At 37.3% G+C, this 17,335-nt stretch overlaps 1 protein-coding gene across 4 annotated transcripts; it reads right to left on the bottom strand.

Moving 5' to 3' along the window:
- Positions 1 to 1,324: 1,324 nt before the first annotated feature.
- On the bottom strand, positions 1,325 to 14,620 carry LOC107702944 (U3 small nucleolar RNA-associated protein 14 homolog A). Of its 4 annotated transcripts, none has more exons than XM_016505408.1 (15): positions 14,351 to 14,620; positions 14,087 to 14,166; positions 12,881 to 12,951; positions 12,137 to 12,201; positions 11,907 to 12,055; positions 11,190 to 11,345; positions 9,797 to 9,916; positions 8,032 to 8,126; positions 7,828 to 7,951; positions 7,656 to 7,733; positions 7,172 to 7,529; positions 5,097 to 5,533; positions 2,870 to 3,054; positions 2,135 to 2,234; positions 1,325 to 1,854 (listed from the first exon to the last, which is right to left on the bottom strand). In XM_016505408.1, exons 2-15 carry the CDS (start codon positions 14,147 to 14,149, stop codon positions 1,555 to 1,557), a joined length of 2,301 nt encoding a protein of 766 aa, XP_016360894.1. In that variant the 5' UTR covers positions 14,150 to 14,166; positions 14,351 to 14,620; the 3' UTR covers positions 1,325 to 1,554. The 4 variants fall into 4 exon arrangements, with proteins under 4 accessions (XP_016360894.1, XP_016360893.1, XP_016360895.1 ...); XM_016505407.1 differs by having other exon boundaries at positions 14,087 to 14,178; XM_016505409.1 differs by having other exon boundaries at positions 14,313 to 14,620.
- Positions 14,621 to 17,335: the final 2,715 nt, after the last annotated feature.

Raw genomic sequence — 17,335 nt, forward strand, 5'->3', positions numbered from 1 at the left:
GTAATGAAAATCAGATTTCCCTCAAGGCTTGCCTTTAGCCCTATTGTGTGCTATTTAGTTGTCATGTATGTTATGTGTGGTGTTTTGTCTTGTGTGTATCACAATGTGCACCATCTATATTCGAGTATTTGCCATGTTTTATGCACAGTCCACTTAAGATGAAGTCCAACGCATCATGTTATTTTCTATTGTACCACCCATATTTTAAGGTTAAAAGCAGATTTTGAATGTTATGTTAAGTAAAACATCACTTATCAACATTAAAATCAATACAAAAACAGCTAATCATACACGCATGTTCTGGTCCTGTTCTAAGCTTGTTAATTTCTGGCAATTCATATTTAGTTTTCTTTCAGGAGTTCTGTATTTATCTATTAATCCTTCTCCTGTTCTTGCAATATTTGGTTTAACTACAGAACTCTGCTTCGATAACAATACAAAGAATATGCTCTCTTTTTCAACTTTAATAGCCAGAAGTCTTATTTTGCGTAAGTGGAAGGACAAATCTCCACCTACTTTCAGTCACTGGATTAGGGATCTTATGCATCATCTTGCACTAGAGAAGATTCGGTGCTCCACCAAACTTTTTTCTCTATTTGGTAGCCAGGGCTGACATGCAGTACATAGAGCAAATGGATACAAATGTAACATTTGCTGTTTGATCTTGTTGTCATTTTTTCCCTTTCTTTCCCTCCTTTATTTATTTTAGAACAGATTAAGAGTGTGCATAATACAATGTATAATAACTACGCAGTGGAGGTGGGGAGAATTTTTTTGTTTTTTCATTCTTTTTTTTAAATGGCTATATTATGTAAAATATTAATAAAAAAAATCAATACAAAAACACTGTTATAAGCAAAAGGCACAGGATAATGTATAATAACTACGCAGTGGAGGTGGGGAGAAATTTTTTGTTTTTTCATTCTTTTTTTTAAATGGCTATATTATGTAAAATATTAATTAAAAAAATCAATACAAAAACACTGTTATAAGCAAAAGGCACAGGAACTAACATGCAACCCCATAATACCAAAAACATGGTCAACACTTTTTTTTAATGGCCAATTTCTAGCAACCACAGCTACTTTATTTAATTTTTTTTACTGTAAATTTAACAATATGTATACAGTGCAATAAGAGTGTAATAGCCTACACTCTCAGCTCAACACAACACACAGTTCAGTGCAGCTTAGTTTGTGTAATATTGCCATGTTCAGCTTTAAACACTTGAACGAGTATTGACGCCATTTAATCATGTTGAAACATTTAAAAGACATTCAAGCAGGGAGACAAAAATTTGCAACAAAATAGATTTTAAAATGTATTTTTTAGGGCACTTGAACAGAAAAACAAGGTAACTACTCTTCATTTAAGAAAGCAAACTTATCTATTACACATTATAGGTATTCTGCTAAATACAAATTGATGTATGAGGACATGAAAGGAATTCCAAAAAGTTAATTTGGTAATTTATTAGAGAGATGTCGTCTTCAAACACTTCACAAATAAAATCTATTTATGCAGTGACTGAAGCCACACGATCGTTCATGCCTGTTACTTTCTCCTCTTCTGCGATCTTCCTCGATGCTTTTCCGATGACCGCTTTGTGCCCTCTTTTGCCCGTTTGTTTTCTCCCAGCATGATTGCTGGTCCTTTACCCCCTGGTGTTGTGGTCTTATTCTTTATGAAGTCCTCTTTGACCATAGGCTCAATGATTGCACCCATTTTAGTGATAACTTTGGGTTTCGTCATATTCTTCACAACACTTTGTGTGTTCCATGTCGGGCCGATAGGCGTACGGATGGAAGACTCAAACTGTGCAGTGTTTTGAAAAGGGAACGGCAGCTGACTAACCTATGAAAAAAACAAGAATAATAATAATTAGAGAGATGCGGTGTTGGGCTTCCTTTCAGTTTATGAGAAACGTCTGTCACTTGTTTCCATCATTCCAAAAAAAATAAAAAAGTAAATGAATTTAGCTGGTTCAACAAAAACTTCCATTCTATTTTGTTTAGCATCTCATCCCAAAATCAGGAATTCGACGCATTCATGAGCGAAAGAGATTCTCATACTCAAATTCATATCGATTTCATAGAACTCTGCTACTTTTGAGTGTTGCCAGACGATCGGTTACCTGATGAGAAGCGACTGATGCATTTCTGTTCTCCGATATGATGACATCAGGCAGTTTCTGGTCTTGCCGTGGAGGAGGTGGGGCCATTTTTATCCTAAATCTACAGAGACAAATGAACCATTAGTGCTATGATAAGACTTTGAGCTGAGGATGTGCATGCACGATTAGATTGCTGTGCAAAAAAAAAACTTGTCAACTTAAGGCAGAACTCGCTACCTGTGCTCCCTGTTACAGTGTTAGGAGAAAGAAAAATAGATTTGAAGTATTTTCAAAAGAATTGATATCAAATCAAGAGCACATGAACGTATGCTCCATGCAAAAGTAAACATGAAGGGCCAGATTCACTAAACAGCGAAAATGAGCTTGAGACTGAAATCCCATAAAAGTGACGGTAGTGAAAATTTCTGCAGCTGATCTTTCGACATCGCACAACTAACGAACAGACACAACCAGATCATTTCCATAATGACTAACGCAGTATACTACAAGCAACTATCACAGCCAGGTTTGTAGCGGCGCAAGCTGTTAGTAAATCCAAGTCTTTGTGCAAATGAGTCTTCATTTCAAGTGAGCACCACTTTACTCAATCTCAGAAGTGCTACTTATTTTCTTTAAAACATTTTAATTACAAATGACTAGATAGAACGTTAAGCTAGTATAGGAGAGAGAAAAATTCTGGGGAAAGGACAGGAAATGTTTTGAAAGTTAAAGATAAGAATGATTTAATAGAATTACCTTTTGCGTTTCCAGCGGGAGGGTTTGAGACCAACTCCTCCCCATTCTCCCCAGCCTGGCAGAGTCAGGTCCACCACTTCAGGCCTCCCAGCAGCTTCCCGTTTGCTTTTGTCCTTTATGAAATCAGAAATTACATCATCCCCAGCAAACGCCTCCTTGATGATGGAGATCTGTTCATCACGCTCCTAAAATAAAAAAGGGAAAACATTTGAAATACAGGAAAATGCAGCATACAACTCAAAAACGTAGCTCCCTATCATACACCCGGCGCGACGCAAGTGTTTTTTGCTCGTTTCAGCCAGACGCAGTTATCATTTTCACGCCCTGCGCCACGTCGTTTAAATAGCAAACGCATTTGTGCGCCGAAGGGCGTGCTGGTCTGAAAACAAGGTGTGTTCAGGCGCATTTCTATTTTGAGGCAACTGGAATAGACTGCGCCTTTGACCAGCTGAAACCTGGTCTAAAGTCAACGGCGCAATATTTTTTTTATTTATTTAAAGAGTGCATTAGTAATATGCGCCTATAGGTGGGTGAACAACACGCATGCTTATTACACACACAGGGCAGCGCACAAACATGCCAAATATTACAAATGAAAGGATTACAATGTAAAAGATTATTGTTGTGCCCCGTAGATGGTCAGAGCAGAGCCTTTCCTCTCTGGAGAAGCATACAGTCTTTGCAAATTCCGCCGTGTAAATAGCGAATTCGCCATGGCACAAGCGCAACTGGCTTTTAAAGGGAATGACAGAGGAGTCTCTGTTTGGTTTATGGCACGTTACACCCAACACACACCCACGACTCATTAAGAGAATAGGCACAACCCTTTCAGACCATGCACCCGGCGCGCCGACCATTTTGCCCGTCATTAAACTAGCAAAAGTGGATTCGGACACACACTAAGTGCACTTGCGCAATGTGCTTAGATCGTCAAAATATGGCCCTAAATGTCAAAGTTAACAGAGAAAGATCTTAGTCAGGGCTGGCAATTCTGTTCAGTGGGTTTTTCAGAATCTTACAGGTCTAATTTCCACAAGCAAACACACTGTACATCTATATCTGACAGTATTTACATATGGGCTGCATCCGAAATCGCAAACTTCCCTACTACATAGTAGGCGAAAAACGGTATGTGGTACGTTCAAAATCACGGTTTTCATACAACAGTAGACGAAAAGTACCCAGATGACTTTCTATCTCCAGCAGCAAGATTCTGAAGTGTGCATCCGACGGACACTTTACTAACCCATGAGGCCACAGGAGAGGATTTGTGAAGCAACAACAAATCATACTATATAAAACATACTTTTTTTAGTGGACGTGAAGTAATTACTTATTCAAGAGAAGTACCTACTTAAATGAGTATGTGATTTTGGATGCAAAAGGATTACAATGTAAAAGATTATTATTGTGCCCCGTAGATGGTCAGAGCAGAACCTTTCCTCTCTGGAGAAGCATACAGTCTTTGCAAATTCCGCCGTGTAAATAGCGAATTCGCCATGGCACAAGCGCAACTGGCTTTTAAAGGGAATGACAGAGGAGTCTCTGTTTGGTTTATGGCACGTTACACCCAACACACACCCACGACTCATTAAGAGAATAGGCACAACCCTTTCAGACCATGCACCCGGCGCGCCGACCATTTTGCCCGTCATTAAACTAGCAAAAGTGGATTCGGACACACACTAAGTGCACTTGCGCAATGTGCTTAGATCGTCAAAATATGGCCCTAAATGTCAAAGTTAACAGAGAAAGATCTTAGTCAGGGCTGGCAATTCTGTTCAGTGGGTTTTTCAGAATCTTACAGGTCTAATTTCCACAAGCAAACACACTGTACATCTATATCTGACAGTATTTACATATGGGCTGCATCCGAAATCGCAAACTTCCCTACTACATAGTAGGCGAAAAACGGTATGTGGTACGTTCAAAATCACGGTTTTCATACAACAGTAGACGAAAAGTACCCAGATGACTTTCTATCTCCAGCAGCAAGATTCTGAAGTGTGCATCCGACGGACACTTTACTAACCCATGAGGCCACAGGAGAGGATTTGTGAAGCAACAACAAATCATACTATATAAAACATACTTTTTTTAGTGGACGTGAAGTAATTACTTATTCAAGAGAAGTACCTACTTAAATGAGTATGTGATTTTGGATGCAGCCGTGGTGTTTACCCTCATTAAGGTCTATTGGTTACACTTCATTTAAAATTCAACTCACTTCCTCATCAACCACTGTTGGCAAAAAGGGAACTTTGACGGCTTTGGCTTCTTTGGTGAGTACTTCTTTGAGGTCGATTTCCCTTTTCTTTTTATTGGGTGGCTCAGAAGTGGCCTCCACAGCAACGGCTTGTGGCAGTGACGGCTCCGCAATGGGTTGGGGGTCGACAACCTCGCCTAAAACCTCCAGGTCCTCTATATTCCTGACTCGAATCTGTCCTTCATTCAAAAATCCGTCTTCATCTTCTTGCCCGGGTGTGTTCAACCCTTCTCGTGTCTGATTTGAACCCTCAAGTGTCTTCTCGCTCCTCATGAGCCTGAAAAGGGTGTTAAACTCCGAAACGTCCTCTTCTTCTTCTTCTTCTTCATCATCATCATCACCCTCCTCTTTGTCAGAAACCTCAACCACATCTTCTTCAACTACCTCGCTTGCAGGTTCTGTAAAAAAAAATACCAGAAACTAGTTTGGATGAGAATCACCACATACACTTCATTATGCAGCTCAAGTCCATGAGAATGAATAAATGAGAGAATTCTGATTTGGCGGTCGTAAATGAGTTATTAAAAACAGATGCAAATTCCGACAGGTGTACCAACTTCTGTTGATTGCTCTGTATTGCACATTTAACAATAATAAAGGAGACTGAAGGTCAATTAACAGATGAAGGCAGACTATTATAAACACAGTTTGAATGCCAAATGGAGGAAGACTGACAGCCGCAGCGGAAAGAAGAGTTTACTAACGACTTAAATATTCATCTGAACCTCACATTAAACTATGGAACGGCTTCAGAACTCTTGGAATATAGTGCATGGAAATTTTATGGTGCTTTATAATGTGTTTGTGTCTTTCGTGGGGCTTAACAATAACACAGAATAGTATACGGTCGTCTGACTGATAACCGATCCGGCCATTGGCGCCCTCTGCAGGCATTTTATATAATGCATAATATACATAAGTTACGATTATATTGTTTTATTACATTATGCATTTTAAATGTTTTGTTCAATAAAACTATGGCTGCACGATTTGGGGAAAAAATCTAATTGCAATTTTTCTGGTTAAAATGGCGATTTAAATGCGATTTTTAAAACTAATTATTAAAAAAATAATATAATTAGATAAAAATTGATAAGATAACAATACTAATTTTATTTTACAGAAAACTGCAGGGTTACTTGTTAACATACAGGCCTATAACTGTACATCATATGATACTGTTATGACAAAAAAAATTTGACAGTAATTTCTTAATTTTTATCAGGAAGTATGTAAAATAAAAAATGGTGTCCATGTCTTTAATATGAAATATGAGCCTTTTATACATCCACTGTGGGGAAAGAAAAACAAACTCCTGTACACTTCTATACACTGGATAAAAACATGGATTATCATACGTTTACTTCAAATTTCTTCAGAGAGAAGTATTATTTTTCCCTCACGCAGAAACTCCACAAATGCATCACAGAAGTAATAGAACACATGACATTCCAGGAAATCCCTAATATGGACAAAGGTATCTCGCCATCGCTGTGACTGAATTAAAACAAGATAGAAACACCTGAACTGATTGAAGACAATAAACCTACGACAATATATGGTTTATCTGTGTTCAAGCCATCTCGGGGGTGAGATGAGCAGCATTTACTACTGGCGCTGTGCATATATTTAATAAAAAATCGCAGCCTTTGAGATTCAATAATCACAGCAAGCCAAATCACGATTTCGATTAATCGCGCAGCCCTAAATAAAACCATATGATTACTTGCTTTTGATATTTTATTTGAACCAATTATTATCGCCTCATTGCTATTATGACATTTTAAAGTCTATTGTTCGCTTCTATTTTTAATGCCACACAAAATTACCTGATTGCTCGATTAATCGTCAGAATAAGCGATTTATTACTCGATTACCAAAATAATCGTTAGTGACAGCCCTAATCTCAATATATTATATCACTCATCCCTAGTTTGGACATTATAGAACATCTTTCCTTTTGTGTTCCATGGCAAAAAAGTACATCATCAGTTTGAGAATGACACGAGGGTGAGCAAACAATTGCAGAATCGTACGTATTTTCTTTAAGTCTGCTCTCTTACGCTCTTCTTCTGTAGGAATCAAGTCCTCTTCATCAGCTTGCCTCAGCTTCCTCTTCCTCTCAAATTCTCCAACGAGTTCCTCTTCCTCATTCTCCTCTTCTGCGGTTTGCACATCCTCAGTTGTGACACAGCTGACCTCAGACTCTTCATGTGTAAGCTGGCCTCTCATCCAGGGGTTGACAGAGTCAATGACTGGCTCAGAGTCGTTCACAAAATCAGGAATCGTCTCCAACCCTTCCTCGTTACTTTCATGTTCATCATCAGAGGGCACCACGATCTTCTGGGTAAGGTCTTTATTCATCTGCAGCTGCTCCTGCATTGCTTTGCGTGCCTGAAGAGCATGGGAGACACTCAAATGTCACAGTTTATTATGGTAATAAAACTGATGACAAAGAACAGGAACCATAAATAACATTTTCAGTCTCATTCCGCTATCAAGAACATCAAACACTCTCACCGAATCATCATATTTAGCCATAATGGCCTTTGATTTTGCCCACTTGCCACTGTTCTGATGCTTCAGAGACATCCTCTCCTGCAGAGAAAACACGGAAAAATATATTTACGCCCAAATAATTCTCACTTATTCATAATCTTTCTTTCCACAGTCTCTACAGTTCACCACGCACCTCCATCCTGGACAGCTCCATCTTTTTTAGCTCTTCCAGAGCTCCTTCAGGATTCGTCTTTACCATTTCATCAAACTGCTTCAGAAAATCCTTACACTTGGCTTTCTTCTGAACCCTGTGGTACCTGAGGAAGATGCATTTCACACTTAAGATAAAAGAAAGACTAACAAATAGTTGACAGAAATGTTCAGTTGTAGAACTCACTTTTTGCTCTTGATTTTCTTTTCTCTTTTGGCTTTTGCCTCATAGTACGACTGGAGCGCTCTTGCCTTTTGAAGCTCAGCGCGACGAATCTTAGCCTGCCACGCAAAACAAATAGTCACAAAGCGGAATACAAAAAAAAAAAAAAACTGATTAAAAATGAGAACTAATAACAAAGATAGAATAATTAATGTGCTGCTTGGTGACCAATCATAAGCATTAATTTGGAACCATATCATATCAACAGTATCCTGCTCTAAAATGTGGATTTCAGATTTACTTAGAATAACAGCATCATCCCAAATGGCTTAATTATAGAATGAACACCAATCAAAACAAACCATCGCCACACCATCTCACTGCGAGTAACATTAATTGATTATAGCATGAGAATGGCACTGAGAAACGGCTTTGTGGAGTCCATGCCAGCACAAGTACATACTGTCATTAAACCAAAAGAGACACGTACCAAACACTAAAGAAATGCATGTTAAATTTAACAAAATGGTCACATACATTACATAAAGTTTGTAACACTTCACACTAAAGCTGTATTTATCATTCATTTTTCCTTTTTATCTATTTTTTCTCCATTGAGAATCATCAATCAAAAAACATTTTCAAAACACAAATATCAAGGAAGGAATTTTATTTCACTATTTACAGGGTATCTGTAGGATTTTTTAAATTCATATTCAAGACTTTATGACCCTTTTTAAGACCTGCACAAATAAAATTAATATTAGCGGGAAGGGTAACGTCTATGGTAACATATTAAACCATCAAATTATATGATTTAGAGTTCAGATACAGGTTTTCACAAAACACAAAGTCTTACAAAATGATAAACATCACATTTCAGCCTTTAAACAATTTTTTTTTTTTAAAGGCGATGAGTCAAATGTAGGCTATAAATTATTGTATTAAAATATCTTGCTTATCTTAATTGTTTAGATTTTTAGAAGGCACATTATCTTTTCACATTTACAACTTTGCTGCGTAAAAACATGGGTCGATTTTCGCATTGGTCTGAACAAAAACTGCAGACAGGCTTATTGAAAACGCACATTAATTCTCAGCCAGCAGGAGGCGCCTGTGGCGTCAGAAATACAGCGGTTGCCACGGTAACGCTGTAATCAAAGCAGCACTTCGCTCATAAACGTTATAGCTTTTCCCTTCAGCGATACATTCATATACTGTAAAATCACCAGCGCCTCGTTTTGTCTTTGAATCCTGCCATTTGAGATATTTAAGGCTTTTATGGACTTAAATTTGATAAAACTAAATTGAAGACTTTTTAAGGACCCGCGGGAACCCTGTATTTAAGGGCGGTGATGCATTTTGGCAGCCTGGCTGGAAGACACAATAGTTTCAGTTCCAACATGCTCCAAAACACTTGCTATTTTCAAACAATCCTTAACGCCTTGATTAGCTGGTTCAGGTGTGTTTGATTAAGGCTGGAGCTAAACAGGGTTGGCTAGTAAGTCTAATGCATTTTCTCAAGTTGCTTGTTTTTTTCTGTTTATGCACCTTGAGCATGCATCCTATGAAGTTCTGCACCTTGACTGAAAGTGTTACATGGAGCATTAGCAGCAGTAGTAAGAGTAACTCATGTGATGCCATGTGACGTTAACATGGCAGGACCCATGAGGGAGTGACTCACTAAATTAATGTAGCAACATTGCTCTGTAACCATTAATAACTTAATGTCACAAAAACGGCTGTAAACCTCAAAGGCAATAGAACAGAAGCTTTATGAAAGTCATACCTCCTCCAAGCTCATGGCTTTAAGTGATTGCTCCTCTACAGGAGTCAAAACAGGGTCATCGACAGGCTGGCTGTTGATGTGCAAGAGTCTGAAAATCTCTTGTTCAAGAGGAGTTTGAACCTGTCAGAGAAAACACACATGGAGTTATTTATTCAAGGAACATTTCAAGATCAGAAACAGTACTTCTGTGTGTGTGTGTGTGTGTGTGCGAGTGAGTGAGTGAGAGAGAGAGTGTGTGTGTGCGAGCGAGTGAGTGAGTGAGAGTGTGTGTGTGTGTGTGTGTGTGTGTGTGAGTGAGTGAGAGAATGTGTGTGTGTGTCTCGTTTGAGGACATAACACTTTTCAATGTTTGCACACTATTCAATTCAAAGTTTAAGCAGTTTTATGAAGAACAATGTAGCATAAACAGAAACACTAATGAACAAGCAAAGGTGACAATACATTGTGTTCCTTTTCATAAACCTGGATATAAAACTGAAATAGCAGTAAAAATATTTATATTGGTAAAATTTGTCAATATGGTTGACATTTGCAGCTAACATATGCAGTTATGGGGTAAAATGCTGTTCAAATGTCTAAGACCTCGGGTTGATTTGATTGACTGCAAATCAGCATCAAATCAAATCAGCAAAACTTCAGTGATTGCTTTTTTTCTTCAGATAACAAGTCAAGAGAGTAGGGGTGCTCACAATTTTTCTTTTTAACAAAACGAGATTTAAGAAATTATAAATCAAAAGGTGTCCTTTTATTATTTCTCCAACAAAATGCTGCACATTTCTTTGTGAAATTGTAATATGTCAAATCATAAAACTAACTTTAATTTTTTTAACAAATCCCAAATCAAATAATTAAATAATACAAATAAAATAAATCTCTTCATATAAACAAACTAAGGTTGAATGAGTGCGCGCAGCTCCGAATGCTCGTGAATGGTTTGAAACACTTGAATGTTTAAATAGCCCCGGGACATCGGGTTAGCGATTTTGCGAGCCCTGATAAAATGTATATTGAAGATGGAGTGAATAAAGGTAAAGTGCAGTTTAACGTACGCCTGAACCCCATTAATATTTCAACAATAATTTTAGCGACTTAACCATCGTTGTGTAACTACACTACTATAATTCTATAAACCATGAGAAAAAAAAACATGCAATCCAGCAGCAAAATGCAGGCCGTGGAGCATCAACGAATCATAGATACTAGTAATGATTTCTGACTAGGTAAAAAAATTTGATTTTGAAAAATCTGCAACATATAGCTTATTACATGCAAAAGTGTTGTAAAGTGCTTTGGTAAAGGAAAATATTCAACTGTCTAGTTATAACATCTAATCATGCACCGCAAGAAAATGACAAACCGAGCCCTTCAGAAACAAAACAAAAACAAAGCACACCTTCCATCCAGCCACAACCTGCTCGACCCGTTTAGGTCCCGAGGACTCCTGGTTCAGAGGAAACACCATTTGTTCGGCCTTCTGGTTCTGCAATATGATGTTCCGCCAGCATGACACCTCTGCAGCGGTCTTCTCATACGCGATGCCTCTCTGAATCTGTGGACATAAGAGAGAGACAAACGTCAGCAAAATAAGACTAAAACACCATGGGCTGAATTTAGAAAAGTGGTTCCTGATTTAATTCTTTAAACAACTACACCTTTGTGACTGTATGTATATAATTCTGCATACAGGTGCATCTCAATAAATTAGAATGTCGTGGAAAAGTTCATTTATTTCAGTAATTCAACTCAAATTGTGAAACTCGTGTATTAAATAAATTCAATGCACACAGACTGAAGTAGTTTAAGTCTTTGGTTCTTTTAATTGTGATGATTTTGGCTCACATTTAACAAAAACCCACCAATTCACGATCTCAACAAATTAGAATATGGTGACATGCCAATCAGCTAATCAACCAAGTGATTATTAAAATGAAATGTCACTGATCCCATTCTGATTGCTAGGTGCTTTTGACGTGAATATAATGTTTATATGGACTGCACAATTGAAATAAGATCCCTGATGCCATTCATTGAAACTAATTTAAAAGCACAGGTTTTGTAGCCTCTTGGTTTATGATAGAGTGAGCAACTGAACTGAAAATTCAGCATTCACCTTCTCTGTTTGCTGCTTGTTGAGAGGCAGCTCCAAAGTCTCTTTACTGCTTTGCAGGTTCCTCAGCTGTTTCTTGGTCTTGTTGGAGGCTCCTGAGGTCTTCTCCACAGTTCCCAGGAGGTCAGAGAGGTTGACTTTCTCTCCTGTACCTGTACAAATAGAATAAAGAAAACTTACGACTGATGCTCCGTCTCAGTCAAGGACATGATGCGAATAAATTCTGCATTTACCCTCTGCATTGACGAAGAACTCGGAGACCTGCACGCTTGCTTCAGAACGCTCATTCTGCTTTTTCCTTGGATAAACAAGCATCAACTGATTAAAAATAATAAACATTTTATTATTATTTTTTCTGACTCTGCTGAAAAGAGATTCATTCCAATAGGGACTTTATTTAGGAAACCAAGTCTAAACACTCAATTTTAGAGCTTTTCATTTTGCACGCCACTAAAAAGTTGGGATGCATCAAAATTATGACAACTGACAATTTTTGGCAGAAAGAGAGCAATATACAATTATGCATTTGTATACTTGCCAGCATGGACAACTTAAAGCCGTCACTGGTGTTCGCAGTGCATAATTTGACTGGACAAATAAAAACGATGGTTAATTTCATTAGTTACTTTATTTACATGTAGTTAAATTTAGAATTCTTAAGAGTAGTGTGGTAAATGAAGTTACATTTATTGGAATAAAAACAAGAAGTATCTGTGTTACTGAATGTTTCTTTGTGTGTGCAGTCGTCTCAATGAAGGAACCGTGATTAAACTCTGTTATCATTCAACAGTTTGAACGCGCTCAGTCTAGCCAGTCAGAATCACAGAATCAAATGGTTTAAATAGAATAACTTATTTATTAAATACTTAGGTTATTTAAGAAGTACTTATTTCATCTTCCAAACATTCCAGTTTTCAGTCAAGCACTTTCATGTAGGTGGACTAGTACTAAAAAGATAAATCTCAAATGTCTCACACCTCTTTCTTGAACCCATAGAACTGATGGCTTCCAGTAGCTTCTTGTGTTTTCTCTCATCATCACTGCCCTCCTGTATTTAAAAGGAAAAAAAGGCTAAATAAAATTATATCTATATCTATATCTATATATCTATATCTATATATATATATATATATATATATATATATATACACACATTTTGGCTTAATCTGGCACAGGTAAAATGCTGTTCAAATGTCTAAGACCTCGGGGAACAAGCACCAACAGCTCATGTGAACAATTAGGTGATTCATCTGTCCAAATATGAGTTTTTACTGCAAAGTCAACAGTCGTCTAGCTCCATTTATAGATAAGTTGGAGTTTGATGAAAATAATGGAGTAAGATTAGATGTAACATCCTCTTGTGGACAACTTCGGTATTACAGCTCCTCGTCTGTTATTCACAGAATTTGCTGCAAGCCCCACTCATCATCAGAAATTCATGAAATTTGGCATATTTCCTCAGAATGACCTGTTGTCCAAGTGCACCAACTTTCATGAAGTTTGGGCATTGCATTCACAAGATACAGGCCAATTGGTTATCATCAGCCTACGATTCTTTTGATAACTTTTTGTCTAGTATCTTGAGATGGTGCATAAAACCAATGTTGTGTGAATCAGACATACAGTCTAAGACAAGCTACTAGCACAACAAGGAGAGTTTTCCATATTTTTGTGGTTAAAAAGTATATAAATGTTTATTTATTATTTGTTTTTTAGTAAATGAGCGATGGTTTGGCTAGATAAGACTCTTATTCCATTCTTTAATGTTTATTGCTGTAGATCAGGGGTTGTGAAAACATTCCTGAAGCCTCGCAGAAGTTGGGTTTTATGTTGTATATTTCCCATATTGCACACAGCCAGCTCAGTTCATAAAATACTCTACTAATCAGTTAATTTATCTGGAATAAATAAAGGAAACAAGCACTTTACATTGTCCTCGTTACATGCACATAATATAGTAACAACAGTATATTATAAATAACTGCATGCAACTATCCACAAACAGTATGTTCATTTATATTACTTAGTAATGTATAATTACACTGTGACAGGGATAATTTAAGAGAAAGTATAAGCAAAATAAATAAATGAATACATTTACATATAATAGCAAGCAACCAAGATTTCTTAAATGCACTGCTCATAACATCCTCATCTAAAGAGAGTAAGAGTGTCTTCCTCACCTCTTCTTCACTGGCACTGATGGCTTGCTCATTAATGGAAAGCTCCTCTTCATCAGCAGCCATGCTTGAGCTCAGCTTCACTGTGAGGAACACTAACAAGAAATGATAGATGTGTTGTTCATATTAAGGACTTGAACGATACTCTAATGTTTTGGGCTGATGCTGGTATCTATAACCACAGAAAATAACCCTATTGTTCATACTAATGAGTAAGCAAAACACACACATGATGCATAACAAGACGAGAGAAGACACTGAGCAAACCTTAATGTTTCCTGAAGAGAGTTGACCTGACCACGTGTCCTGGCGAACTGTGAAAGCGGCTGATTTCGCTCTTTTCTCTGATGTTATTGAGGAAATCAGAGGTTTCCACAGGCAATACGTCCGTCAACTTAAAAGGCCAGCATGATATCAGAACTGCTAAAAGACAGAATATCGGGCGGTGAGCTCAATTTCTCTGTGTGCGTCGCCAACATCTGATTCTTCTGTGTGTTGCAAACCAACACCGATTAGGCGCATAGCGCCCCCTCCTGTGCTGGAGTAAACTTCTTTAACCAGATTAACCAGCGCCACCATCTGCACTGATGGGGGATAAAATCTTAATTTATATTAAATAAATTAATTGATCAAAACATTTCACTGCATTATGCATTTACAGAATTATGTAAAAGTCTAAACATAAATATAAATAAGTAAATATAAGCGTCTTGCTGTGTGTTCACTTTACTTCATATGCTTTATTATGAAAGAGGTGCACATTTAACAGTTTTTGTGTGGGTAGCAGTGTTGGGGGTAACTCATTACAAGTAATGCGAGTAACGTAATCAGATTACTTTTTTCAAGTAACTAGTAAAGTAACGCATTACTTTTTTAATTTACAAGAACATATCTGAGTTACTTTTTCAAAAAAGTAATGCCAGTTACTTTGTTTTCCCATGTATTGCCTGACAGCTCAGTAATGCAATATGTAATGCATTACTTTTAAAAGTAACTTTCCCCGACACTGGTGGGTAGTGTATGCAGTGTCCTAATGTATAAGGTGAACTGTTCAAAACAGAATGTACAGAGACAGGTCATGATCTTTCCCTTTCCTAAAACTGCCTCTCTCTAATATGTCAGTGTAAATAAACTGGAAAAGAAACAAATATAGTGTAAAAGAAGATAGGCTGCAGTATATGATATTTATGCAGGGGTGTAAAATACTTCAGTAATAACTGTAGTTTTAGTCAAGTACTATATATTTGAGTAATCTTAGTTTTATTTTTAGTCTTGTTTTACAGTAGTTGACTGAAATATCATAAGATTTTAGTTAACTAAAATCTAATGGGTTTAGTTAAATTGTAATGCATTAATTAAGCATTTCTCTAAAATTTCCAAACTCAATATATATTCCTGGATAATATGAATAATAAAACCTGTTAATATGAATAATATTATGGAATATAGACACATATTTAACTGCTGTGACACATAACATGTCTTTATTTATATTAAAATTAAATATAATTTTAATTTTTATGTTTCGGTTATTTATGTTATTATGCTTTGCTGTGGTTGGTTTTGCTCCTGGATTCCTTGTGGTTCTTTCCCTGTGGATTTATCATTAAAGACTGTTTATTGAATACTCCTTCATCGTGAACTTGGATTTAGCAAGCAATGGTTTACACAATGGTTATATATGCGTTCTTTATAAAAACTTGCATACAAAATTCTTCATTCTTTCAAGCAGACATATTTATTCATATAAATTAATTTTATATTAATCTTTATTAAGGCCAGTAAAGTGATTCAGTCAAGAGTAGTGAGTGATTTTCTCTTTGTCGTTTGTGGTTTTATTAACATTAATGACAGACAACAGCAACTAAATTAGGCTGCTGTCCCTTTAAAACCAAATGCACTGATTCATATACTGATACACAGCTGATATTTTCCCAACTGTTTACATTCACTTCAGACATAACTGAGTGGGTTTACATGGAATCACCAAAATGGAAATTTGACATATTTTGTGTGTATTTGTCAGTTCAAGTGCAATAAGATGTGAAAGAGAACTGACTTCAGTATTCGTGCACTGTCTGAGAGGCATTTTCTGTGTGTGCGCTCAGAAAACTGGACAGAGTTGAGTTCTCTTTCGCATCGTCACACTTTTTCTAATTTATCATATGTCTACTCTTCTCTTACTCCCGGACATTGACATTTTTGAATGTTTAATGAGACATGCAGCAAGTGTATGCTAATGGCTCGCCGGGTAGATCAGAGCATTACAGTTCAAATGTGTGCATCTACCATCTCTACCACACAGGAGACTCATTCTGACTGGATCTCTTCCCAGCTCATCCCTCCCTAACATTTTTGTCTCGTTTTTATTCTTTGACATAAATGTCAGAATAGAATGGAGAAAATTGATTTTCATCATAGTTTTTGTCATTCAGAGCGAATTTTTATTTCGTTATCATCTCGTATTCGTCAAAGAAAAAAATGTTGTTGACAAAAATTATGATGAAAATTATTTGTCAACAAAACTAACACTCACACCCTACACCATGCATGACACGAGGTTTCCCAGTGTGGTGAATCTTGTTCCACAATGCCGCAGGAACCCTACCTCAGGTAGTTTGCATGTGGTTCTGTTGAGGCCACTGTTGCTGAGCCTGGGCGCCTAGTTAGCACTTCTCAGCCCATTACACTGGCTTCTCAGAATGATTTGGTTCGGCTATGCGCTCCAATTCTCTAGGTGCCCGCTTAAAGGGTTAGTTCACCCAAAAATGAAATTAGCCCATAAATTACTCACCCTCAAGTCATCCTAGGTGTATATGACTTTCTTCTTTCAGACGAATCCAGTCGGAGTTATATAAAAAATGGTCTTTGATCTTTCAAGCTGTTTCATGGCACTCAGTGGGTGTTGCATGCTTCAGTCCAAAACAAGTTAAATAAAAATCGCCCATCCATAAAAAAAGTGTCTCACACGGCTCCGGGGGGTGAACAAAGGCCTTCTGTAGTGAATCGATGCGTTTTTGTAAGAAAAATATCCATATTCAAAAAGTAATAATCACTTTAATCTAGCTAGCGCTCACTGTTGTAAAGGGAAGCAGCAAAAACGCATCGATTCGCTACAGAAGGCCTTTGTTCACCCCCCGGAGCCGTGTGAGACACTTTTTTTATGGATGGGCGATTTTTATTTAACTTGTTTTGGACTGAAGCAATGCAACACCCGCTGAGTGCCATTAAACAGCTTGAAAGATCAAAGAC

Source organism: Sinocyclocheilus anshuiensis, unplaced genomic scaffold (assembly GCF_001515605.1).
Source record: "Sinocyclocheilus anshuiensis isolate Anshui unplaced genomic scaffold, SAMN03320099.WGS_v1.1 scaffold238, whole genome shotgun sequence".
Classification (NCBI taxonomy): domain Eukaryota; kingdom Metazoa; phylum Chordata; class Actinopteri; order Cypriniformes; family Cyprinidae; genus Sinocyclocheilus; species Sinocyclocheilus anshuiensis.

Coding starts and splice junctions, on each gene's coding strand:
- LOC107702944 (XM_016505408.1), bottom strand. CDS start 14,149: ATGGCTGCTGATGAAGAGGAGCTTTCCATTAATGAGCAAGCCATCAGT. Junction 7,952..8,031: donor AAGAAAATCAAGAGCAAAAA/GTGAGTTCTACA, acceptor CATCTTCCTCAG/GTACCACAGGGTTCAGAAGA. Junction 2,235..2,869: donor TCCCGCTGGAAACGCAAAAG/GTAATTCTATTA, acceptor TTGTCTCTGTAG/ATTTAGGATAAAAATGGCCC.